We start from the raw sequence: 27005 nt of genomic DNA on the forward strand, positions 1-27005 counted from the left end.
AGGGCTTATAGTCTGTGTCAACACCAGGGTTTTATTTGATTGGTTTGATTGGTTGGCAAAATAAAATCAATCAAGTACTTTCTTCTTTGAGCATTCTATAAGTCATGACTCTGCTGTTAGTGTCATGAGCAGGAAAGACTTAAGCATGACTTGATTAGATCAACTAGCAACAATCATCACTGGAGAGTGAGTAATAAAGAAGTTAACTGATAGCAATGCTTCTCCCTACATGAGACCTAAAATAAATCGACACTGATATCCGAAAAGAAAATGAGAATTTGAGGTCCCCAATAAGAAAAAAATCTAACAAGAAATCAAAAAAGTAAAGATTTTTTCATTAACGTTTCCTGGAAAGATTGGAGCATGGTGATGTTGAGCTCAGATGCTAGGGAAAAACATGAGGGTCTGAATTCCCACAGCACTGGGTAGCTTTGACACTAATATGTCAGTCAAATTCTCTGCACCTCAGTCTCCGATGCATAGACTGGGGACAACAACCGCACCCATCTCCTAGAACGGTCCTAAGAATTAAGTTATTTTATATATACAAGTTTTAATAAAATACATCAGATATTAAATATTACCCCAAAAGCACAAGGAAAAATGAAAACAGAGATAAATTGGAGTTCATTAAACTTTAAAACTTTGCTTCAAAAAACACCATCCAGAAAGTGAAAAAACAACACTCAGGAGAAAATTTTTTCAAATCATTTATCTGATAAGGAATTTGTGTATCAAAAAAAAAATTCCACAGCTCAACAATAAAAAGGCAACTCAATTAAAAAATGAAAAAATAATCTGAAAAGATATTTTTCAAGGAAAATATACAAATGGCCAATAAGCACAATAAAACGGTGTTCAATAACATTAGCTCTAAAGGAAATCAAGTCAAAACAACTAGGAGAAACCGCTTCACATTCACTACAATAGGTTAAAATCAAAAAAAGATTAACAAGCACTAATGAGGGCACAGAGGAAGCGGAGCCCGCAGCCATTGCTGGTGAGGATGTAACACAGCGTGACCACTTTGGAAAACATCCTGGCACGTCCTCAGAGAGTTGAACATTTGGCTTCTGAATGATCCAGCAATTCTGCTTCCTGGGCACACAAGTAAGAGAACTGAAAACAAATGTTAACATAAAAACTCCTATAGGAATATTCACCATTACTTTTCGCCATTAATTTTCAGAGCCAAAAAACAGAAACAACCCAAATGTCTATCACGTGATGAATGGGTAAACAAAGGGGCCCAGCCATACAGTGAAATATTATTCAGCAATAGCAAAGCATAGAGTACTGACCCAGGCCACAACGTGGACAAACATTGAAAACGTTACTCAGTGTGAAAGAAGTCAGTCAAAATAGACGGTTCCACTTACATGAAGTGACTCGATTTGCATGAAATGTTCAGCACAGGCAAATTCACAGAGACAGAAGAGTGGCTCCCTGGGGCTTGGGGAGGATGGGGAAGTTGATAATGTCTGCTTATGCGTACTGGGTTTCCTGTTGGGGGGAAGAAAATATTCTAAGATTGACTGGGATGCACATTTCTGGGCATAGAGTAAAATCCGCTGTACATTTTAATGGGTGATTTGTATTAAAACTGTTAAGAACAAAAGCACCTCGGATTAGTACCTTCCATAGTAAATGCAAATTGCTAACATTTATTACAGGAAGAAGAAACTGCCCTCAGCATGAAAGCAGGAGATCAGCAAATATTAGTTAACCGAAATTGGACAAGAGCATTTCACTTGAAACTGTTGCTGAGTGTACAAGAAATATTCAGACATGACAAGGAAAATCAGTTTGACATCACGAAGAAGCATTCTGCTTCAAATGCAAATCAAGGATTCGGCAAGCCCAGCTGCTACAAATGACCAGAGAAGAAACCTGGTTCTTAAAACAAGCACCAGAGCCAACAAGGAAGTGGTGGTGAGGAAAGCAGGCGGCCTAAAATCTGGAACAGTGTGCTACAAATAATTTCTCCACTGAAAATTCAAAAATAAAATGAAAGTGATGTAATGCTGTGTTGAACTCACGTGAATGGGCTTCCTGCAGTGCTTGACAGTTCTGTAACCCCGAATGACTCAGGAGAATCAGCATGGCTCCTGGGAGTCCCCAAGTAACTGCCCATCAGCACGCTGACCACCATCACATCTGCCAGGGTTGAATTGCAGAGAAGAGAGCAACCTCTGAAAGGCACAGGGAATGTTGACAAGGGAATAAAAGGCTGCGGTCAATCCTGGGACAGAGGCCCTGTGAGCAGAGGCCAGAAGGCTGCAGGTGAACTGGAGTGGCCCTGGGGCAGGAAGGGACCACAGGGGAGCATATCTCAATTATCTCCTCTCTCTCCCTCGGGTAGAAGGGATAAAGCCTGCATCCTTCTCACCTGGAACTGTGGGTTCTGGCTGGCGGAAGTCTTACCGACACGGAATGAATTTCTCAAGACTGCGGAAAAAGGAAAGAAAGCGAGAGGGATTAGGGAGCCAAATCCACGAGTCTCTCAAATGCTCCCATATTTATTGTGTATAATCAAAGTAAAAAGTCAATAACAGTTGTGAGATAGTAGGCAGGAACTTGGGGAAAGAAGGGATGAGACAGAGATTGTAGACTCCACCATGAGTACTAAGGCTTAGTTTACCTTTAGGGAAGTCATGGGCTGAGGGGAACAAGATACATTTTTTAGACATGTTCATTACAAAGCAGACCACCAGACCAGCCTGGTCCCTGTTTTGGGTATAATAGACTATCTAACACCACGCAGGCCTGGCGTTTATAGCTGAGGGCCTGGGTCATTGCTGTGCAATAAGCAGTGTGCTATCTATAACCTCAAACATGCAAGCAAGGCATTGTCTCTGCTTTTTATGGCAAGGAGACAGGAGTGAGGATGCACAGGTGTTTGCTTTAAAGCAGTTAATAAGCACAATTTTTTTCTTAAAGTTGACAGGCGGCTGGGATGTGTTACAACTTGTTAACTCAATCATGGGCTCCCACATGGAACCATTATGGAGGACATCCTAGGATGAAAAATCCTGGCTCTGGGTCTTTTCCTGCCAGCTTCGGCCACTCCAGCAGGGTCTAGACACATCCCTGAATAACGATCCCACAGAACCACCTAAACTCTTAACTCCTGGTGCTTGAAACTTAATTTTAGCTCTACACAACTTAATGTAGAAAAGTTTCAGAAATAAAAGATATTATATTCTTTTTATATCTCATCATAAGACTGATTTTTCTGATTGCTCTAAGCTGCTTCTACATGGTAAAGCACCTAATTCTGCAGGTGAATCCAGTACTTTCCTTTGGGCATAACTAGACAGTCTGGGCTGTCTGACTTCTATTAGTCAAATACCAATACACTTAATTGATTTCTTTGTTCATCAATTTCAGCCTGGAGGTGAGGGTCTATCACTATTTTCCTCAGCCCACCCTCTACTCTTTTCTCATCAGCATCTCAGGCCTCCTGAAAACAAAACAAAGCATTTGTTTCCCTTCATCTACACTTTCCACAAAGGCAACAGGAATCATCATGCCTAGAGAATGAATTCAACACAAATGTTAAAACAAAAATCTATAAACCTGAAGCAACTCCATCTCCGACTCATGATACACAATGACATGAGAGTAAGTGTGTCAGGTACAAAGCATGCGTGAGCCTGACCACCTCATTTCTATTCTTCAAAGGAAGGAAGGTTTTCGTATATTTTATTATCATTCTTTGTCATTGTTTCTGATTAAGCCAAAAAATTTTTTATGAAATAATTAAGCACTGCAATAACAGATTTTCGCTGTATCAATTACAGAAGGAATTCAGAGGGGATAGGAAAACCCACCTCTGTAAAAAATGCAAAATTCCTTCCCCTGTTAAGAACACGAATACAAAATGCAACAGAGAATTCAAATTCTTGTGGAGAGGACAAAAGCCACAGAATCAAAGCAAAGTCATTATTATGACTCAATCCAAAATTCACTGGACAAACATGCTCAATGCATTCAAATAATTTTTAAGGCACACTGCAAACCATTCACTTAATTATCTACAGGCTAGAGGAAGAATTTCCCTCTATAACAGACAACATAAATCAATAGGTTGCCCCACCAAACAAGGAACAAACATCAGGTTTTTTGCAGTTCTGATAAATCAGCAAGTTTTAAAGATCAAAATCCAGAAATTTTAAACATTCATTCACACCAGAATGAATCAAGCACTTAAAAAAAATAAATAACCCAAAGAAACTAAACACATTGATCACGTACCTGGATCAATGAGAAATTCTTGTACAGCTGGAAAAAAAGAACAGTCTATAGACTTATACTTGAAAAATAAAACTACTTTTAAAGATAACTGCTAAAACACATTTCATCATTCATGTTGCCTTGAAAAATCTGAGGCACTTGTCTCTGATCAGAAAAGCAATTCTGAGTATTAGTATGTTACAATTCAGTGCCAGTTTGCTTTAGAAGAAAAAAGAAAAGCTACTGTTTCTCATCTTGCACAAAGTTTAAAGAACCTCCCTGCCTCTATCTCCTCCCATTTTCTAAGCTCATGCTCCCCAACCCTTCTGAAACAATTATGAGAACCTCTTATTCCCACCAATATGCCAAATCACAAAAGAGTATCAATTTATTTGTGTAAATATATACCTACACCTTGAACTGGAGGAGAAAGATTTCAGAAGGCTATATGGAACTTATTGCTACATTCCTGAAATCACACACATACACGTTCACAGAGACACAGACATATACAAACTGAATTACTGGGCACTTCACAAGCTAAGGACTTACAACTTCTAGAAGATAACTTTGTAGTTAGTTTAAAATACAAAACGGTCAGCTTTTGAAAGCCTTGAACATTGCAAAATCATCCAAATATCAATGAGATCCAATTAGCCTTCTCTGTAGAATGTAATTCCCCATGATGGCAAAGCAGACCCTAAGAAGTAGTGGATCCAAGACTCGTGTTTTTCACTAGCTATGATCGTTTTAAAACACGTAAACAGATTTAGAAAGGTATGTCCCTATGACATTTATTCTTATTGAGATGGCATATGTATTCAATTGTCTATGCAGAAAATAGGACCCATGATGGTGTTTAAGAAATATTTTGTGTATTGAAATATTTATTTTTAAGTGCAGACAAGGAGGGTGGGTATTACTCCATTGTAGAGCACCTGTTGTGCACGCACATGTTCCTGGCTTCAATCCCCTGTACCTTCATGAAAATAAATAAATACAAGTGCTTACTTAAAAATAAGAATAAATTTATATAAAAAAATAAATGCAGACTAAAAACCACTGCAATCTAGGAGCCACAATTATAATAAAAAACAAGTGTTTCTATCAAATATTGACTATACACCAATCACAGAGACAACCAAAAGTCACACCTGACAACCATCACGTGTGATTCTCAGCAATCCTACTAAGTAGACACGGATGAGAAACCCGGCTCTGCGGATGAGGAGACGGAGCTCGGAGGAGCCGGGGACACTGACCGTCCTGCTCCCCGTGACACCGCGTCAGCCCAGGGCAAGCGCTGACAGAGCTGCACTGAGGGGACACCTAGCTGCATGGAACCATGGGGGATTGGGGAGTCCTAGAAAATACTCAAAAGTGTTCAATGAAAAACCAGCTCAAATATGTTACTCTGTGCCCCATCCTCTAAACACAGAACATGTCTGGGACCTTTTTGATGCCTCCGTGTCCTTTCTGCCATCATCAGTTACGTGCCCTCTCAGCGCGACCAGTCATGAACTGGACCCCATACGAAGTGCACTCAGATGGAAGAGCTTTAAAAGCTGTTTTATGAAGTTTGTAAGACTCTGTCTATTCCTCACACAGGCGGTCATCCAGCACTACTCACCGGTGCGGATGTACCACCTGAAATCACACCTTTCTGCTTTTTAAAATCCCTTCATGTAATACAGACTTTTAAACAGCAAAGAAGCAGCTCAACCACAGACAGTGGACATCTTTCCACCAAACGGACTCAAACAGCCCATCGGACTACCTGGAAGCCCCTTTCTTCTATTAAACCCACTTCCAGGTACTTCATCTGATTGGTGGACTCGGCCTCTGAATGGCCTACTCAGAGAGATCCCATCCTCACATCCGGGGGTGGGAGAGGACCCTGCTGCTGGGAGAAATCAGTGAGGAAGGTGGACATCCTCCAGCCATTTCTGCACGGGTAGAAATGCCACATGCTCAGAAATTATACCGTCAGCACCCCTCGGCTCCCATGGACTGGTTTCACATTAAGCAAACTTATGACACACTGATGCAAGAAAACCAGAAATTCAATTTATTAATGTAACAGGAGATGTGAAACTACAAACCAGATTGAAATATCAGAGTTCAACCATGAGTACAGATTCTCCTCCACGGCCCAATCTCGGGCAGGCAGTCACATGGCAAGCGTGGACAGAAGCAGAGCAGGAAGGGTTTCTAGATTAACTCAATGGACTAAATTTCTGTTATAAGAACAGATCTACTGCCTGGAAAACAATTAATGCCAATCACGGGGCACACTCCATGGACAGTGGCTGAGACACGACTGTGAGCACCTGTATAACTCCACTTTCCCTGTCCTTTCTGGTCTAACTGATGCAGAGGTACAGAGATCCAGGGATGCAGATACCTGTAAACACCCAAAGCCCATCCCTGGGAGCCTGGAAACCAGATAGCCAGGATTTAAATCCCAGCTCTGCCACTTACTAGCTCTGTTACCTTGGCCAAATTACTTACCCTCTGTGTGCCTCAATTTCCACACTGTAAACATGGGATAACAATCAAATCTTTCTTACTCACTTGTTGTGAAAATTGGAGGATTCATTTCTGTAAAACTCTCAGAAAAGAATGTAGCACATTTTTGGTGCCCAACAAATTTCAATTTAATAAGAAAGTGATTTACAAGTCTCCCATCTAATCATCTTCTGTGTTTCATGACTATTCTGAGTCCCAAAGGAAATCCTTATTTCCCCTCTTATAAACTCTTGAGGAGCACCCTTCTGTTTCAAGCCACCACCTGTTTAATCTGAGGGGGGATTCCCTCCTCCCCACTCCTCTGGTCCATGGGAGACTGCTTCTCCCTTCACACCCCTGACCACTGGCCCACGGCTAGCCCTCCTCACACTAACAGATTGAGGTGTGAGTCCGGGGAGACAAGCAGGGCATATGAAAGCTTTCCTTCCCCTCCAGTGTTGGCCACCCTTAGGAAGCAGCCGGGATGCTCAGTTCCATGGCAAGACAGTCCTGTGCATTATGGGTCAGAATCTCTCAAGGGAATGCTCGCTGTGGACCAGAGTTACCTGGGACTGCGTAAGTCTCTAATTCTGGGACATAGTGTCATGACACTCACTCTCCCACAGCCCTGAATTTCATGGAGAACGTGGCTTCATCAGTAATAAAGGAGACATTTATCGCCTGCCTGTTCTTCTTTGTCATCTCTCAGTTGGCTGCTGGACACAACATGTGTATAAGTATTGGGTCCCCTTAAGCCCCAACATATATGAAGTAACAAAAATTCTGTGGCTTAACATTGGTTCAGGGCGACTGTGTAACTGTCCTGACTCTGCTGATGCTAAATTATGTGTATAGGAACTATGGAACCTCCTCAAATATCTTTCATCATAAAACCAGCTTTTCTTATTTTCCTGTTTCTCAGTAATTGCCAAAGACTATCAAATGATGGCTTCACACCAAACAGCAGTTAAGATTATGAGCCCTCTTGTCATACACACTGTGCTAAACACTTTACATAATTTCTAATTCTCACAATTCTACAAAGCAGAAATGAGTGTCCCCATCTCACAGACGAGGGAAAAACTCAGAAAGAACTGACTCAGGATCACGTAGCTCAGTGGCAGCGCGTGCACGCAAACCCAAGTCAAAACACCACACCCCTTTGTATATGTACCAAATCTCCTACCACCCATTGACACACAGCGGTGGGGATAATACTTAGGGAACTCAGTACACTTTTCAGCTTTAAGGTGCTCCAGAGGCCGCTTCTAGCTCTTTTATAAAATCCCGGCTCACTGGTTTCTAACACTGCAAGAAAAGTCCGATGTTGCAACTGTTTGCACAGGAAGTCTGAAATGTTCACAGCGAGATGATAGAATAAAACTAAGACATAAGCAGAATAATAGTTCCAGGTAGTCAGACATAATGGACATTGTGCTACCCTGAAGCACTAAGCAAAGGAATCAAAAAAAAAAAAAAAAACGTTGTTTAAGACTTCCTTTACAAACAGGAAAGTTAAGACTGTAAGAAGGTGTAACAGCGCCACCTATGGCTTAAAAGGCCTTCCTGGTTGCCTGGAAAGGTGCAACACAAAAATTGCCTGTGGATCAGAAACAAGAATCAGATAACTAAAAGCTTATGTAGCACATACTGCTCTCCTAGTCCTCATGTCTTGCACTGTAGCAAAAACCAACAGACCTGTACTAGGCCTATATTCATAAAAGTCATGTCTGTATTTTTCCAACAGGAGGTAATCTAAGTATCTTGCAAAATACTTCTCAAAGAGCCAGGAAATCATAGAAGTGTATTGAAATACAAAAACATTTATTTACATATTAAAACAGCATGAGCTTTTTTCTATTAAAAAAGCTGACATGTCAAATCAATGTTTTGATATTTTAAAACCTATTAAGAGTGCAGAAAAATAAATCAAAATTTTCTTTAATCACAAAAGAGAGAAGCTTATTCCCTGAAAATGATCAATGTGGATTTTTCTAAACTTAATGCTTCTGGTCAGAGTCCTACGAATTTAAATGTCTGAGTGTATAGTTACACGGCAGCATGAACACTGAGTTGTAACAATACACATTCTGTGTAAATAATCTTCAAGGTCGTCTGCTTAAGTCAATTTAACTAGTCCCTGTCTCAATAGAATGATACAGATTTCATTAAAACTTCATACTGCACGCACACACACACACAAAACCCTGAATCCTTGTTACTTTAAGCCATATTCATATATATCCATATTGAATATGCATCAGAAACAAGCCACCCTCTTTAGTATTCACAGTTGATCCTTCTAAACTATCTGTCATTGTGACAGCACATTTTTACTAAGCAGCTCTTGGATGCTTTGTATACAAGGCGTCTACCTCTCACAGTCAGACATGGTAAACGGCATCACTCAAATTTCACAAATGAGGAAATATACTTAAGCCATGGAAACAACGTACATATTTATCATCAGGAAAGAAAAGAGTAAAGATTTTACTTTCAATATGCACTGACAAACTTTTCCTCCATACTAAGACTACATACATAAAACAAATTCAGTCATTGTAAATTATTCTGTCAATAAGCACCACTAGAGAAAAACAAGCAACATCATTAGCAATGATTGGACTTTCAAAGCCCACTCCTATTTTGCACTATAATCATTTTTAATGTTTTGTTTTTAGTGCTTACATAGCACTAATATAAAGAAAACATAAACTATTTAAGTCATTACCTGAGAATGCAACATTTGTGAAAATGTACAATTTTAATTTATGCCACTCTGTCTCACATTCTCACTGGTGTCTCTCCTTTGAAGGCCTCATCAGGCTGAGATCGCCAAAATCGGTCATTTATGGACTCACAGGAGTTCGGGAAACCACTCAACAGGAGGCTGATCAGAGGAGAAATTGAGAATGCATCCTGTGCAGCCTGGGTTCCAGCACCGAGCTAGGCACCGCCAGCTGCGTTTGATTTGGGACAAGCTGCCCACCTCTCAATCCCTCAGCTGCAAAAAGGAGACATTGATACCTACCGTCAAACACCTGCTTTGAAGTAAAACATGAGAAAAACAGTTTAGCCTTTGGTAGGTGTCCACTCACAGCAAGCTTGGTCATTATGATGATGAGGATTACTTTTAATAAGTTAAGCTAGACCAAAAATTAGAAATCACCATAAAGGAGAAACATTTTAACTCAATAAGCATTTCCTTTTGAATGGATTGATAAAAGTTCTAATGATTTTTTTAATAAACCAAATTTTGTCCATTAATTTTAGATTTACCGGTTTATGGACAAGTCTCCAAAAAAAGAATTAGAGGCCTCTAACCTCTGAATACTAAGAAAGTAAAGTTTAAAAAAATTATGGGGGAGAGTATACCTCAGTTGAGAGAGTATGTGCTCAGCACGCATGAGGCCCTCAGTTCAGTCCCCAGTAACTCCATTTAAAAATTTTTATTTAAAAAAAAGGAGAATTAAAGGAAAAAGATGGAGGACTACAGAATTTTTTTAGAGAATCCACTCAGATTTAAGATGGGGAAAAAATATCCATTTCTCACAGGAAATCTTGAGAACTATGTAAACCGGATCTGAGTTGTCTAGTCTTTAACATTATTCATGAATTCATATTACCAAGTCTTAAAACTACCTGATAACCCACAGTGGTGATAGTGATCATAAAACCTGCCAATGCGGATCGAACTCCGGCTAGGACTGCTCTGTTCTGACATCTCTGCCCCTGAGGCCTCACCAGGCTGAGAGCACTAAATTTTGTCATTCATGAGCATCTCGTGTAAGTCTTCCATTTGTGCTTCTCAGTCTCCTCTCACCAGCCCCTCTGAGGGAAGCACTGTTATCATCTTCCCCACACGCAGATAAGGTCACTGAGGTACAGAACTAAACCTGCTCCAGGTCACATCGGCATTAAAGGACGTCTGTATTTCTGCTGTTTTGCGATTGACAAAGGAATCTGAGATATCAATACAAGATAGACTGTTAAATAATCAAGTCTGTCAGCTCTTCACCTCAAAGAGCAGATACTATAAATTCCTGATGTAGGATGAGGCTGCCGCCACAAAATGACTCAGCTAGAAATTAATATCCAAGATGAAGCAGCGGATACACATAAATATTCATGACTGTCAACTCCTCTCACGGGTCTTGGCCCTTCACTGCCTGAATGGGGGTGAAATCCCCACCCGTGTCTGGGAGGGTAGCGCGGCTCTTCCAAGTCTCACCCAGGCTTCACAGGCTGTTTCCCCCTACAGACTGTCCTAAATGATTAAAAAGCTCACAAGATTTTTACACCGGCCAAAACTGAAAGACATTTCTGCATATGGAGCACTTTCTCAGGCTTAAACCATTTTTGCCTACACTCAGCAAGGGGGAAAAAAGAAACATGACTCTGCAAAGTCTCTTAGCCTTACCACTCACAGGAGTTGAATGGTCTCAGCACAAGATGACCCTTCACATTACAGGATGAGAACAAAATAAAGCCGCCCCAACAACAAGCACTCCCAGAGACAGCGCTCAGCAGTCTTCTGCACACTCACGGTTGTGCAGCCCTCACCACCATCTATTTCCAGAACACTTCATCACCCCAATAGAACACCCCTGTCACTAGCAGTCACTCCACAACCCCCCTCCACCCAGCCCCTTGCAACCATCATCTGCTCTCTGCCACTGCATGAGCCAATTCTGGGCATTTCTAAGATCACTGAAATCAACAATATGTGGCCGTTTGTGTCTGGTTCCTTTCAGTTAACGTGCTGTTATCAAGGCTTTCCCATGTTGAAGTGGTATCAGCATGTCTCTTTTTTTTTGAAAATGTTAAACTTTATTAGAAGGTGGTAAATACTATCAAAAATAGTTAGAGTGGGGTATAAGGGGTGGGGTTTCAAAGGGAAAAGGCCGGGTTGAGCAGTCAGGGTGGACTACCCAGAGCAGATGGCTTTTTTCATATTCCGCTTTATTTATTTTTTCTTTTTTATTCACTCTTATGTCTGAATAATATTCCACTAAATGGAGATACTACATTTTGTTCTTTCATTCAGCAGCTATATATGGACGAGGTCCAGAAGAATGAGTGTAAGTGGTGGCTAGCAGGGATGGCATTTAAGCAAAGGGCAAGATGTGCTTTCAAAAAAAAAAGTGAACAATCAGAGGCACAAGGAAATTCAGCGCGTTTCTGAGAAAGTGCATGGTTGCTTCAGTAGGACTGCCATGCAGGGCTGTGGGGGATAGTGACAGGAGACACAGTGAGGGAGTCACCTGAGAATATTCCCCACTGTAAGCAGCTCAGCCAATTCTCCTCCCTCATCCTGTATTTTAGAGACATTTTTGCTAGCTTTTCTCTTATTTCAAGTAACAGTACTTTAGTTACACATCTGATCATCTGCATCAGACCACATTAGCTCCAAGCCACAGAAAATCATTCACTGACCGGAGCAGCTCCAAGACATAACATTGATGGACCAGGGAGTCCTGCAGCATCCCATCCTGCAGGCACAAACCACACATGTTCCCTGGTGATGTCCGGAAAGTAAAATGCATGGAAATATCTCACTGCTGCTGCACGACATCTGCCCACAAATTGCCCCCAAATCATGCTGGCACAGCACTACTCAACCCTCGCACTACCCAAAAAAAAAAAAAAAAAAAAGAGAGAGAGAAAAGAAAAGAAAAGAGAAGAAAAGAAAAGAAAAGAAAATATAAGAAAAGAAAAGAATAAAGCTAAGAAAGCAAATTTAGGCTCTTCCATTGAAAACCAGCAACCATCACTGCCAGTATCTGAGCTGGAATGATCCTGACTTCAAAAACCACTGTGCAGTTACTATTCAAATGTGACAGACATATATGTATTTCACTTAGATGATATTACAATAGGATTTTTCTTTTCAAAATTTCCAGTTGCAACAATAGCACAAGAAAGTTTATGTTTCATTTTTTTAAAAAAATCAATTATTTTCCACTTTGTTAATTTTGAATCTATTATTATTTTATAAAGGGAGCTATGCTGCAGATTATAAACCAAATATCTGGCTTCTGCAAACAAGACCTATATGACTTCACTATTTCAGAGCAAGCTTTAATGATGCTTTCAAATTGGGGGCGCTCACTAACAGCTCTTTAAATACTGTCAAAGATGTGCTATTATGTAATGCAAAGGGTCTACCTACACATCAACTCAGAAACCAAAGAAACTACACGAAAGCCTTAGTTTATCATTTTAAAATATTCCTATTATTTTGAATATTAAATTTCTTAAAAGATAAGATATTTTTTGAGAAAGACATCAGTTGTATTAAAATTCCTCTCACCAAGAAAGCAATCTTTATCAAGAATTACTACCCCTATGAAAATCCAAAAGACAGGACGTTTCTAGCTAAGTTAACTTACAGATCTCAACACAAGCCTAAATCCTATCTGCTCTCACTTGAACGAGCCCAGCAAAGTCCTGGGCTACTCTGGAACTTAGCTCTTCTGTTCCATATGTTGGCAGAGCTAAGATCATCACACAAGGCAGGGAAGGAGAGAAGAGGTAAGTCCACCTGGCGGCCTCCATCTGTTTACTTCCAGCCACAAGGTGTCGCTAGAGCGACCCCGCTAACAAGCCCTCCACACAAGGAAACCCGGCATCCACTCTGCCCCTGCAGTCCCCAAGCAGCCCCGACGCCCCTCTCCCACTGGTGGCCTCCGAGCCTGTGAATGGTCTTCTAATGACCCTCCCAGTTGGTGACACTCTCCCCCTCTTCCCCGCTACACACACACACACACACACACACACACACACACACACACACAGCCAAGGCAGCCTTCCCAAAGCACAAATTTGATTACATCTCCCCCACTTCAAACCCATCAAAGGCTCCCTGGTAGAGTTCTAGCCCCACCCCCGACCCTGCTTGTCCATCCTCACCTCAGTACCAGGTCCCCAGTGACCTCAGGGGCCCCGTGACCTGCTGCTACTTCCCACTAGCCTCCAGGCTCATTTTAACTGTTTGTCAAGGAAGTCTTCCTTCCCTCCAACCTCCGCACTTTGGATTAGGTGCCCTGCTGTGTTAATAAAACATTTTAATCTAAGTCAACTTCTGACACTGCTAAGCTCTCAAGAAGCAAGTACATTTTGCTTACTACTGTGGGTCCACCCCCTCTCCCCTAGACACTCAGAATTGCGTGTGTTGTGAATAAAAGAATGAAGGGGTGGGACTCAAAAGGACAGGCAGAGCTGCTCTCCTAAGGGTCACTTCCTGCTGACATCCTTCACTGCCTCTTCTGTGTCAGTTCTAGTAAAAACCAAGCTCCTCCAAAGCCCTCCACCCCTAGGCCCTCTCCAGTGTCCTTCAAAGCAGGGTCACCCACCACCCTGGACCACACAGGGCAGTCTCCCCGAGTCCCCACCCCACAAGCCTCCAGGCCTCTACCCGGGCTGCTCCTGCCACCTGAGTCACCCTCTTGATTCCTTCCCCTGGCTGACTCTTACTCTGTCCTCAGAACTGAATGTAGAGCCAATTTCTTCCAGGAAGTCCTCCCTGATGATGTCCTTTAGCTCTTGGCTGGGCTCCATCTACAGCAGCACTGCTTGGCGACCAACTGGTATTTGTCCACCTGCTCCTATGAGACCATGACCTCTTGGAGGCCACGTGGGAAAAAGGACTGAGGTGACAAGAGGGGTGGGAAGAGCAAACAGGAAAGTCACAGCTCAAGTCCCAAATTCAAGGATTCTGTCTCAGATAAAAAGAATAAACTGTTTCATACGTGTGTCATTTGGCTATGATTTTTGTGGCTCATGGAAAACAAGAGCTTGGTGTTCAAGCCTGAAATCCAAGTTACATGCAAAGAAATGTATATATTCATATCCAAAGGAAACCAGAGCTGCTCAACAACACTTTGCAGTTAAAATCCAAAGGAACTTTGATAAAGGCAATCTCCCTCTCTCTCTTTATTTTTATTTATTTATTTTTTTTGGTATCATATAGTTTTAGAAGTATTTGTATAACTAAGTGATGGCTACAGCCTATGATTCTGCACTGGAGTGTTTGGGGCTAAGGAAGCCCAGATTACATGCACTGTGTAAATGCAATCACACCAACACAATGACAGGCGCCCTAGTGGTTGAGCTGAAGTTCCAAAGCAGAGAACCTTATGTTGGAAGACAGCTCTCAGTAGAAAGTAAGAAATGCAATGTTCTGTACTCAATTTCATTAGCTTTATGAGCCATTAACAGATAGTATGTCTTGTCTAATGAAACCCCAAAATATATTGTCATCTTCGATTTTCTCCATCTGACTGTTTTATGCTAAATTTGGATATCAAACCCTCACTCCATACAGAAAGCTCAGGCCTTAGCTGCAGCACAGTTACATCCCGTGGAAGAAAGCCGATCAAGGGAGAACAGGAGAGTTTCCCTTCAGAAGCTGCTAAGTGTGGTTTTGCACCTGTATGTCATTTACAACCACGCCATCGTCAAAGGAGTAAGACCTTACATCTGTGGGGCAAAAAGCACTGCGGTGGTTCCGAACTATGAAAGAACACTGAGCTTTGTGCAACAGTCCTAAGGCACTTAAAGCGTACTTTCTCTGAAAGGCTCCGAAACTGACTCACTTCACCATTTCAGGTACAACCGGAATTAGTAGAGAGAACATGCCCTTGAAGTCTGACAAGGCCCTGCTGGAATCCTGCTACAGCATTTACTAGCTGCTAAATGAACCAATTCCTTAAACCTCTGAGGAGGCTTCCCAATCTTCAAAACGGGGCTGCCACCGCCCACTTGGGAGGCATGGATGTGAATGCAACACGCAAGTAGGGCGGCCGACTGGTACGTGACACGGGACCTGGCTAGTTTCCCTCCGCTGCCCTTCTGCCCCTTTAAACTTGCACTGTTCCCCCTGGTAAGGGTGAAGCCCCAGGAACAGACTGCCCGATTCTTCTGTATATCCCCGGATACATACCTTACCCTTAGGAGGTCAGAAAAACAACTGCCTCCTCCCCAGTCACTATCAATATTCTTAAGAGTCTGGGTTTTTTTAACTCTATGTTTCAGGGAGACTATTCAAGAATTGTTCAACCACCGTTCTCCAGGTTGGCTCCTCTCCCAAAGCCCATCCCTTCTTACCTCAAATCTTCTGTCTGATTGCCTTCTGTTCGTGGGAAAGAGAGTCCCCTAGGGTGCGGACTCCCTAGGCCTCCCTCCCTTCATCACAGGAGAGTGTGACTACATTCTCCCAACTCCCCACTCTGACTCCAGCTTCTGAGGAGTTTCCCCTTCTGGACCCTGCAGCCTCTGGATCGTCCCAAGACGCGCACACGTGGCCAAAACCCTCTCTTCAGATTTCTTCCTGTGTGGCCCTGCCCACCCCCCAGAACCTTAAGGATAAATGCCATTGCTCTGAAAATCACAAACGCCGCTGACTGACACACCAAAGCTGCATGGTCCGGGCTTTCCTCCAAACCAGGCACAGCCCTGCCCCCACTCAGACACAGTCTGCACCTCTTGAGATGAGCTGATCCACTTGCACGGCTGTGAACACCAGCTAAGAATGACGAATCCCAATGTGTATCTCTAGTCCGGCTCCTTCACCTGAGCCCCAGGCTCATAGACACGAGTGCCTCTTGGAAGTCCTAACTTGGATGACAAATGGCATCTTAAAAATGCCATATGTCAAAAAAAAGGCCTTATGTCCACCATTTACTCTAGACTTCGATTCCTGGCAGGTACCTCCCAGGCTCCCCATTTGAGTAACAGCCCCAGCACCCACCTAGGTGTTTGAGGTCACATTCAATTTCCACTGTTCCCTCCACCTGGCCCTGCCCTGGAATCAGTCTTGTTATTTCTGTCGCTAAGCCAGTCTCAAGTCTGGTTCTGCAGGGAGCACGATGGAAACCCACAAGCTCACAGCAAGGTGCACTGAGTCACAGTCCTCCGAAGGGAGTTCCCTGGAGGGGGAGGCATCTCCTGCTGCCAGTCACCTCAGAAGGCACTGGATTCTCACAAAGAAGGACCAGAAGAAGGGACTCAAGGATCGCCCGTGATCTGAGGTTTGAAGGGCCCGAGGTCTGGGGGAGCTCCTAGTTAGCTGACACTCCTGTCAGTGAGCAGATGAGGATGGTAGGAACCCAGGCAAGTCTGTTCTCGCTCCGACCCCTTTTCTCTCGGGAGCCACGGGAAAGGCCAGTTTCCAGGGCACAGACCGGCCATCACAGATCCCAGCCTGCATTTGCCAACCCAGACAGCCTAGACTCCTACTTGCGACTCTTACTTCTGTTCTGTTCCCCCCCAGAATGTGATGGACTCTTTCAGAAAGTCTGGACTGTCTCAAGCGAGACCAAGTCAGTGAAGGATGAAGTGTCCACATTTGGACCAGAGCATGAAAGGAGAAACAAGGCCTCATGTCCAGCATGACGGTGGTGGCCAAGCCCTTTCCCTGGGTGAGATGAACCAGGGTCGGGGTGAGAATGCAAGGTCCCTTCACGGCTGACAGGGGTGTTGGAGACTCACTACCGCAAAATAACCACACGGCCGTCAGTGGTGGACATCAGCTGCAACAGACACAGAGTCAGCTATTTACTGCCAAAAAGGGGTAAAAGTAAAGGCCGGTGCAGGGAGGCCTGCACGGCTGCTGAGGCAAACCACAGACCCGGCTCTGAATGCCCACTGGCTGAAGCAGAGAGGAAGCTACGGTCCCCTTTAGCGGTCCCTGTGTCCACCAGATCCAAGTGAACCAGTTACTTAGGACAAGGCAATGTTTTCCTGATACTTAGAAAAACCAGCCTCATAAAGGGAACAAAAGAGTGGCATGGTTTTAGGCCCGCTCCTGCCCCTCTATGAATGCAAAGTAAAGTAAATGGCACTGGGAAGGTGAATGCAAAAAAAAAAACCAAAAAACAAAAAACCGGTGACTGCTTCCTCCAACAGCGTCCCCTGCAGCTGCTCACCCCCGAGCCGGCCACTTCCTCACCAGTGACCGCCGGCCAGGAAGCGCCGTCACGCACGTCACACAGCGACAGCCAGGAACCATGTGCCGAGCACGTTTGTGTAAAAGCCAGAATCAAGGAAGGTGCTGCAGAATTTGACTTTCCAAGTTTAAATACTCCATGAAAAAATCCCTCAGCAGCCGCCTAAATCAATTCGCATCTCACTTCTTCAAAACAAATAAACAAAATTAGTAAGAGAGCATTTGTTACCAAATATAAGGACGAACTAACAGGTTCCTCAAAGCAAGGACTTTAACAGATATCAAACTCCAGTGGGTGATGTGCTAACATAGCAAAAATTCCAAAAAAGTAGAAAATAAGATGACTAGGATAATATACGAATCATGGCAACTGTTAAGTTTTTGCTTTTTATAGCGATGGAGACGGCACAGAGGGCGATTTGGCTATTCCAATGCAGGGTGTGCACAGCCCACATTTTCAGACCCAACAACAAGCTCACGGGGTGGTATAAGGGAAAAAGGAAAATAGAAAAAGGAATAGAGGAACAGCCAAAATTAGAAACACACGAGAACAAAAATGACTTTGACAGCATTTACAAGAAATTACGTCAGTGTGATGAGGACAGGGACGCAGGGACGGTGAGACCCACCCTCACCTCCTGATCCAGGGGAGGCAGGGGCCTGAGGGAAGCGATGGTGCCGGGGGACCCCAACGTGGTCAGCGCCCCAAACCAAAACTTCACCTAGATGCGTGTAGACAGCTTTTGAGCTACAAAATGTGGTCGCATTTCAAGCTGGACAACTTTACTCACTCCCACCAAGAGGAACAGGGGAGAATTAGGTTCTGCTCCTGAACCAAAGCATTGTTTAAAAAATTAATGACTGTGTAATAGTAAAAGCAACAATGGAGTAAAAGTCACTGGAGGAGAACGTGCTTGACCCGAGCTCACTGGCCACGTTATCTCACTGACGTTCAGATGCTGGCTGAGCCCTTATGGTACCAGAACAGACAGACCCACCAGGAGGGAGGTTTAATGCGCTGCTGTATTTTGATGCCGGCAGCCATGCCTGGTACACGAGGTTCTGGGTAAACAATGGTGACAGTGTCAACCACTATGGGCTAAGCACACATCCAGCTACTCCGCCAAATCCCAAGGGCAGACTTCAAAAGGCAAAAACAAGCTGGCATTCTCTGTTGGCTCTGCAGAATCAGAGCCAAGCAGTTGCTGAGCAAAAATGTCACCAGTGCCTCCTATGACAAAATAGGAAGCACTGGCGTGGGGCTGGGGCAGGGCTCCAGGCTTCCACTGATCACCCACCAGTCTGTCCAGGGGGTGAAGGAGGTCCCTGCTTTCATTGCACCGATGCACCTACCTTGAATGACGCCTTAGGACTCAACAGGAGGTGACAGGTGAGGTGAACGGAGCCAGCCTTGGTGTAGCACGGTTCTGGCAGCTATGCCCTCAGCAGTGCCCAGTTTCCTAAACCTGACACCTCATCTCCAAGGAGCAGAAGTGTAGTGTGGGCATGTAGATCACAGGGCCCTGTGAGGACAAGTACAGATCATGGCCACAACATGCCTCTCCCCTTCCTTAAGCCATAGAGGAATGTCCGGGGAGGAAGTGAAAATTATTCCAGAGCCCACCAGGCACCACACGCAGGTGGGACACGGATCCCCTGTGTCTGTCATTCACAGGACTGGTGTGGATTTTCTTTTTATCAATTCTCTGGCATCTTCTCCTCCATCTTACCAACAACAAGAAAGTAGAATCTGACCTTAGAATCACAGAGAATCACAGAGCCCCTCCTGCACAGCGGGCCCGGCAGCACGTGCCATGTCCTCCGACCGTCACCTGTGGGACCGCCATGAGCGCTCTCCAGACTCAAGGCCCGAGGCCGTAGGCCGGGGGGACACAGCTCACCTCACTCTCCCCAGTAAAGGGGGACCACCTCTCGGCAAAGACGTCTCACCCTCTTCTGCCCGAGGGACAGCTTGAAAGATACACAGGGAAACATAGTAGAGGGTGAGGGGTTAGGCAGCCCAGAAGTGATCGTCTGCACTTCCAAGGCAGAGTGGGGCCTTTGACCTAATCACAGGGACAAAGTGAGGACGAATTTTTCCCTGCTGTGTCCCATACACCGTGACACGCCTTTCCCTGCGTAAGGAGCTAATTCGGAAGCCCCTGGCAGTGTTTCTGATGTCCTAACTTGGCATGGTGGCTGTCAGGCAGGGGAGAGGGCCTGAGCCGTGCTGGTGCTGGGCCTGGGAGGCAGGAGACATTGGCTCCACCCTGAGCTCAACCAGCACCTCGTTCTGCGTCTCGGGATTCAGAGTCTCATTTATAAGCAAAGGGATGAAACTGTCCCAGGACAGGCTGTCCAACAGGAATGAAATGAGAGTCATGTAAATAACGTTTCCCAGTTGCCACGTTTAAAATGTAACAAAAAAAACCAAGTAACTGATTTTAAGAACAGACCTTACTTATTCTACTGTATGTAAAATACTATCATTTTGACGTGTAATCAATATAGAAAGTAACAAGATAGTTTATATTCTTTTTACTAGACAAGTTTCAGCGTCTGATGTGCATTTGACCTACAGCACATCTCAGCTCAGACCGGCCTCCTCCCCAGCACTACTAACAACAGTAGCTGTGGCTACTCTATTGGACAGCAACTCCAGGGGTCCCCCCAAGTGTCCTGGCTGAAAAGGGGGAGTAAGTGTCCACACTAACCCTAAAAGGATCTCTCTGAAACAAAGGCGGATTTAGTTTTAAACGTCTGAAAACCGGCGGGATACACCTCCTTCCCGCCTTGGCTACAAGAAAGCCCTCCTCCTTGATGATCCCATTCTGGATGTAGGGAAGCAATCTGTCACACAGCCAGGGTGGCCCGGCCTTCAGGTTGACTTGCCTGCTGTCTGTGTCCAGTCCCACGAAGTCCTCCTTCTCAAATAGGATGTAGAGGAGGGGGGTCTTCTCCCCAGAATTTTCGGGGTCCCCATCCAGCCACTTGGACTTGGGCAAGATGAAGAGTGACTCAGTGAAGTCGTCGATCCTCTTCTCCACCACCCTGCAGTCCTCGTAGATTGAAGGCCACGTCGGTGTGCGGCTGCTCGGCCACCTCCCCATACAGCACAAAGACAAAGAGCTGAGAGTCGTAGAGCGTGGTGCCATACAGCTCCTCTGTGCGTGGAGCTTCTAGAAGGTCTTGGCCAAGAGGCAGTCAGTAATGGTGACAAGGCCCATGACATTGCGGTGGGTCTGGAAGTCACTCCATCCATTCTCGGGCACATAGAGATACCTATAGTAGATACAGTGTGCCCACTGGGAGCCGCACGGTCTGATCTGGCTCACCAAGGAGATTCCATTATAGATGCAAAAGAAATTCTCTAAGATGATCCCCACGGGTTGGACCACAATCGGGAGAGTCTGGTGGTCCTCAGCGCACTGCCCGTAGTCAGGGGCGTTCATGTTGCAGGCCCTGCCGAGAAGGGAGGGTAAATCGATGTACACACTGCGCTGTGGGCTGCGGGCCTCACTGGGATGAGGCGACCTGGTGTGCACCAGCCAGAAGGCAAGGGAAGTCCAAGCAAATCGGGGATAATTTTGTCCTCAGCGTCTGCACATGGCTACTGAAGCTCAGATCACATTACCCAGCTTTTGGTCTAGGCTTCTATCCCCTGCAGAAAAGGATCATTTCTTGTTTTCTGTTTCCAAGCACCTAGGCAGGCCCTGATGCAAAGTCGGTGCTCAAAACTGCTGAATAAATGAATGAATAAAGGAACTGCTTCCCCACCCCTCAGCAGGATATAATGCAAAGAACCATAGTAGGATCAAAATATCTGGATTTCAACGCCAATTTATTTGAACTCCTAAGGTGCAGAATAATGGGTAAGAAAACTTGCTTTTGGGAGGAGGGTACAGTTCAGTGGTAGAGCACGTGCTTAGCATGTTCAAGGACCTAGGCTCAATCCTCAGTACCTCATTTTAGAAAAATGAAACAAATAAATAGACTTAATTAACCCCCTCAAAAAATATTTTCTCCATTCAAATTTCAAAAAAACCCACCTTGCAATTGACACAACATTGTAAACTTGACTATACTTCAATTAAAAAAAAACTTGCCTTACAAGAATATATCTGGATTATGGAAGTTTGCAAATGTAAAATGCCTAGGGTACCACCTGCATAAGAAGAAGGAACTGTACAAATGTACTATCCCTCATTTATGAGCTATTTTTCCTTTGGGGAGATTATAACCTCTCAGAGAAATTTTTCTCATATTAAAAAAAAAAAAAGAAAAAGAAAACATTACCTGATTCTCCATACTGCTGAAGAATCAGATAACCCTATGAAAGCATCTGACCCACAGAGTTTATTCAATAAATGTTTGTTGAATGAATGAATAAACAAGCAAAGTGAATGCTGCTCCCTGCCACAGACCATCATAATGGTACTGCTTGGAAATGCCAAGCCCACGTTCCACCCAAATCTTCACTAACCACGTGGGTGACCTGGGCAGACCTGTGTGCTTCTCTCAACACCAGTTTATTCATAAATAGAAATGAGGGCAATAACACAAACCTAAAAGGGTTAGTGAGTCACGAATGAATAGTACCCCAACTTTGCAAGATGGAACTATTAAAAAAAATTGGGCAAAGAGTCCATAGGCCCTCTCCATATTATCTCTTACAACTACATGGGAATCTACATTACATCTAAAAATAAAAAGTCTATTATTTTAAAGAGGCTATTGAGTTTAAATCAGCTCACCGTCTCAAATAAGGAACACACAGTACAAATAAGGCAATGCGCAGCCCATGAGATGCACTCAGTAAATATTCCCACTGAACCCACTGGTCCCTCCAAATTCAGAGCATGAGGATGTGTCCTCGTGGCCAGAGGCCACTGCACCTGAAGCTAAAAAAGCTAATGGTCCCCACTTTCAAAAGCCCCTGCCACAAACCTAGGTCTAATTTTGTATTTGTAATTTTTTTTCTTTTTATAAAATAGAAATCCCCAATTGCATAGCCTTCAGGTCACCAAAACCTGACCACAGAGATCATGATGGCAACCCTCCTTGGTGAAACAATAAAATGAAAAGCCATTTCCACAAGACCTGTGTGTAAATCTACTAGGGAACTTCATCCTGGACTGAGAGGAAGAGGACTGGGGAGGAGGGGGCAATCTGAGGCACACAGACCCATGGGCCACCTGTCCCACGATGGACATTACACTCAACCCTCACCCTCCAGGAACTTCAAAATACACACAGACAGAGTGATGTGGACAATATATATGTATTTTTAAAGAAATTCCGACTCTCTAGCAGGTCTTGTATCTACCGAGACACAAATGGCTTATGTGTATAATGTTTCACAAAAGCCTTAAAACATTACCACCCCAACTTGACACATTAAGAAGCTAGGGATAGAGGTTTATCACATTGTGCAAGATTAGAGAGTTGCCACATCAGACACTGTATTTAAACCCAAGCCTTTGCTCCAGTGCTCACACAAGAAAGTGTGACATACTGCCCCTTTCCTGCCCTCTCCCTGCAATAAATCTCTGAAGAGTCTTTTCTGTGCCACGTGGAATCACAATCACGTCAATTTACCACAAAGAGCTATGTGACTCCTTGGAGGACGTGTCAAAATCTAAAGGGTTGTGATGGGTGGAGAGATTTGAATTTTCTGTTTCTCAAAGGAAATATGGCTTTAAAAGAAACTGAAAAGCACTTATCTCGTCTAAGCCCTCATTGTGCAGAGAAGGAAATGGAGGCTCAGAAGAGATGAGGAAAGGGACTTATTAACAAATATTGCCTCAGTGCAACACCAAGCCAGCCCTGGGCCCTTCTGGGGGAGTACCTGGAAGGCCCAGGAAAATGATTGTTAGAAAAAGGAAAGAGAAGAAGCATACAAGGCCCTGTCTCTACACCACCATACCATGAAGTTCCACCAAATTATCCAGTATTGGGTGCAGCCAAAATTTAGGTGGGCTAAAGAGGTTATAGAAACCTGGAAGTCTCAACCATTGTGGAAATTCCAACATTTACTGTTTTTTTCCAAGTTCAAGCATCAGTTCAGTGGGCACTCCATACGAGGGACTACACGAGGCCTGGAGTTCTCCCAAATACAGATCTCTATTATCACGTGTGCAAACCACACACAGGCCCACCAGAAGAAAAACGCCCACACATAAGATGGAACTACTGAAACAGAAAAGAGCCAACCAGCATATATTGCTAGCAAAAACGGTGCTGCTAGAAATAGACTCATGGACATAGAAAGCAAACTGTTGTTAGCAGGCAGGAAAGGGAGGATTAACAGATACACATTAATAAATATAAAATAAATGACAAGGACCTACTATATAGCACAGGGTACTATTTTCAATTTCTTGTAATGAGTTGTACTAAAAACAATCTGAAAAACATTTATATACATATGCATAAGCTTATAACTGAATCTCTGCTGTACATCTGAAGCTAACATGGTAAATTTACAACACTTCAATAAAAAATAATTTTATATAATAAGTAAAAATAAAAGCAACGCCATAAAAAAAAAAGTAAAAGAACACGGTAATCCCCTTAGCTGTAGGTGGTGGAGAACTCTGCAAGCACCAAGTCCACTCGAATACTCCAGCACTGGCGGTCACTCATTCTAACCATCAGAGAATCACTTGGCTTCTACGAGGTTACTTTTCTCTTCAGTGAAAGGCTACAGTTGCATCTAATGATGTATTGAATCTCATCATTCACAAACCCAAGAATTAATGAGGATTTCCCATAGGCCTGGCTCTGGACAGATGAAAAGATAGGGTCCCAGATATATTCATGTGTAGAAGAAGTTTATGCCATAAAGACATTAATTCTTCCTGCTTTGATAGACAGATTCATTGCAATTCTGATTAGAATTCCTCCCAGATATTTCATGGAATGTAACAAGTTAATTTATGGTCAGGAACAGCCAAGAAACTTCTTTAGAACCACCACTGGGAAGGGGTGGATAGGTCATGCATTTCAACTGGTCTTTCTGATGTGATGAAAACGTTCTGGAATAATAATGGTTGCACAAATGTGAATATGCTAAAAGCTGCTGAATTGTAACATTCAAGTGGGTGGACTTCATGGTGTGTGAACAATATCACAATAAAGCTGTTATATGAAAAAATCCTTCTTGCCAATTATTTTTCCCTCTATACTACTAGTCTGTCCCACAATTTAAGTAAAACAAACAAACAAAAAAAACAAAACAAACCAGATTTTGCCAGGAGCTCTTTAGGAGTGCAATGTCCCTGGGTCTCCAACGCCTCAGGTTGTGCTGTTCCTGTTAACACACAATAGCTGGGCTGGACTAGTTAGGGACTATAAGTATCTTTTTAAGATCGAGGGTCTCACGTTTCACCCTGGGAGAGTGAATGATGGAGGATGAGACAGCCTCATGCCTTCAGCTCATTTTTAACAGAACCAAGCCCTGCTTTCACCACTGTAATCCCTCTCAGTATAAAAACATGTGACATCAACAAGCACCGCCATCATAACACCTGAAAGTGTTCAAGGTACTTACCTGGGGCAGAAATCCTGATCAAGGAGACAGAAGCTCCCTCAGCACTGCCGCTCCCTTTTCCCGACTCCACCAGGAGAAGCTGGGAGTTACAGCCGCGGGCTCTCAGCCTGGGGAGCAGCGCCCACGCCGCTAATCTGGACCTCAGGGATCGGGAAAGGGAGAGGAAGGCAGCCCCGGGGTCGCGGGGCAGGGAGAGCGGGGTGGGGGACGCGGGCTGCAGCCCCGCTCGGAGGCCAGCCCCAGCCCCAGCCCAAGCCGCCCGCCCCGTCCGGGTGTGCAGACCCCGCCCGCCCGGGACACAGCCCGCCCAGTGGTGGGGACGGGTCGGCGGGCTAGGAGAGGAAGCCCGGGAGGGGAGGACTCGCGGGCGGGAGAGGGGAAGCGGACGCCAGCCGCGGACTGAGGGGAGCCCGGCTGGGCCAAGAGGCGGCAGGGGCACACCTGGCCCTGGACAGCTGTGGCCGGGGCGCCGGGGCAGGTGGCGCGGGCAGAGGGGTCTGGCCCGAGCAATCCAGCTGAACACACGCTGACTGGTGCGCTGGGGGGCTGTGACACGCCGACCGCCCTCCCGCAGCCGCCTCACCCCTTTCCCGATATCCCCTCACCTTGCACTTCCACAGCCAGAGGCCCCGGCCCCAGGCAGTAGCCAAAGGCCTACAGGGCGACAGAGCTGAGAAGCCATTGGGGCCGATCCCCGGCTCGGAGCTGGAGCTTCCAACCCGCGGTCCAGCTGGCAGCAACTGCGCATGCGCAGGAGGGCCAGCGATCCGCTCTGGGTCCTGAGAGAGAAGGGGAACCGAGGGAGGGAGAATAGGGGAGGAGGAGGGGAGGCGGGGAAAAGTGGAGGGAGACACATGGACAGGAGGAGCAGAGGGAAGGCAGTTATCTGGAATTGGGAGGGGAGTAACAGAGATGGGGAGAAAGCGTTTTACCTCTTGTGGCACCCCGAAGGAGGCAGCAGTCCTGCCTATACACCCTTCTCTTACCCGTCATTGCCCACAGCTCATATTTTACGTCCCTGGCCCAGCCCTCCAGCTAAGGTCTCTGCAGAAACCCTACGGGTATCATACCCGTTGCCCCCACAAGGAGCTAGGTTTACTGTTGCTCAGGGAACCAAGCACCCGCAGGTGTTGTTTCTCAGAACTACCTTGGGAAGAGTACATATTCCCCTTTTACACGCTGGGAAACAGGCAGGCACGATCTCTGCCTTAGCTCCACTGTCCCAAATGTTGGGCTGGCAGGGAGCGGGAGGTAAAATGTCAGAGCCCCAGAAGGAGCAGACTGCCTGAGTGTTGGTGTAGAGTCCCCATCCCTCCTGGGTAAACCACACCCCAACCTTGGGGAATAATCAAGGGCTCACCGTAGGCCCCTGTGTGTGGGAGAGCTGCCCTCAGTCCCAGTGTCCAACTTGCTAGGTAGGTAGAAGTGTTATTGAGTCCAAATTCATTCTCCTCAGTGCAGGACAGGCCAGTAAGTTGGGAGACCAAGTGTTGGGGCATGGAATAGCAAGTTTCTGTAGACCTAGATGGCAAACTAATGTCCTGGAAAACCATCTCCCCAAGTCAGAATTCAGGCTGCTTTCCTATGTGCTTGGTTTTTGCAAACTTCTTGGTGTAGGAATTCCTTCTTGTTAGAATCCTTTGTTCTTGCAGCTATCTCCCTGGGTCAGATCCCTGTAAACCTCCAACAAAACAAACGTTATTTTCTATTCTGCAACGTGTTATCTTTATATGATTGGAAAAGTGTTAAATACCCTTAAAG

The 27005-nt window shown here is 44.8% G+C and overlaps 1 protein-coding gene across 1 annotated transcript; it reads right to left on the minus strand.

The window, feature by feature from the left end:
* Positions 1-845: 845 nt before the first annotated feature.
* On the minus strand, positions 846-26901 carry LOC140695047 (uncharacterized). The gene is made up of 8 exons (XM_072957993.1): positions 26605-26901; positions 25850-26130; positions 25245-25323; positions 4258-4284; positions 2390-2448; positions 2040-2157; positions 1380-1503; positions 846-1119 (listed from the first exon to the last, which is right to left on the minus strand). The coding sequence occupies exons 1-6, from the start codon at positions 26795-26797 to the stop codon at positions 2152-2154; spliced, it is 645 nt and encodes a 214-aa protein (XP_072814094.1). The 5' UTR covers positions 26798-26901; the 3' UTR covers positions 846-1119; positions 1380-1503; positions 2040-2151.
* Between the last annotated feature and the right edge of the window lie 104 nt (positions 26902-27005).

This window comes from Vicugna pacos, unplaced genomic scaffold (assembly GCF_048564905.1).
Source record: "Vicugna pacos unplaced genomic scaffold, VicPac4 scaffold_127, whole genome shotgun sequence".
Lineage (NCBI taxonomy): Eukaryota > Metazoa > Chordata > Mammalia > Artiodactyla > Camelidae > Vicugna > Vicugna pacos.

Bases quoted from the DNA above. Each gene is read 5' to 3' on its own strand.
- LOC140695047 (XM_072957993.1), bottom strand. From the start codon at position 26,797: ATGGTTTTCCAGGACATTAGTTTGCCATCTAGGTCTACAGAAACTTGC. The intron at 26,131-26,604 runs GTGAGCCCTTGA...TCCCAATTCCAG, and splicing joins CCCACACACAGGGGCCTACG to ATAACTGCCTTCCCTCTGCT. The intron at 2,449-4,257 runs GTACGTGATCAA...CTTTTTCCGCAG, and splicing joins AGAATTTCTCATTGATCCAG to TCTTGAGAAATTCATTCCGT.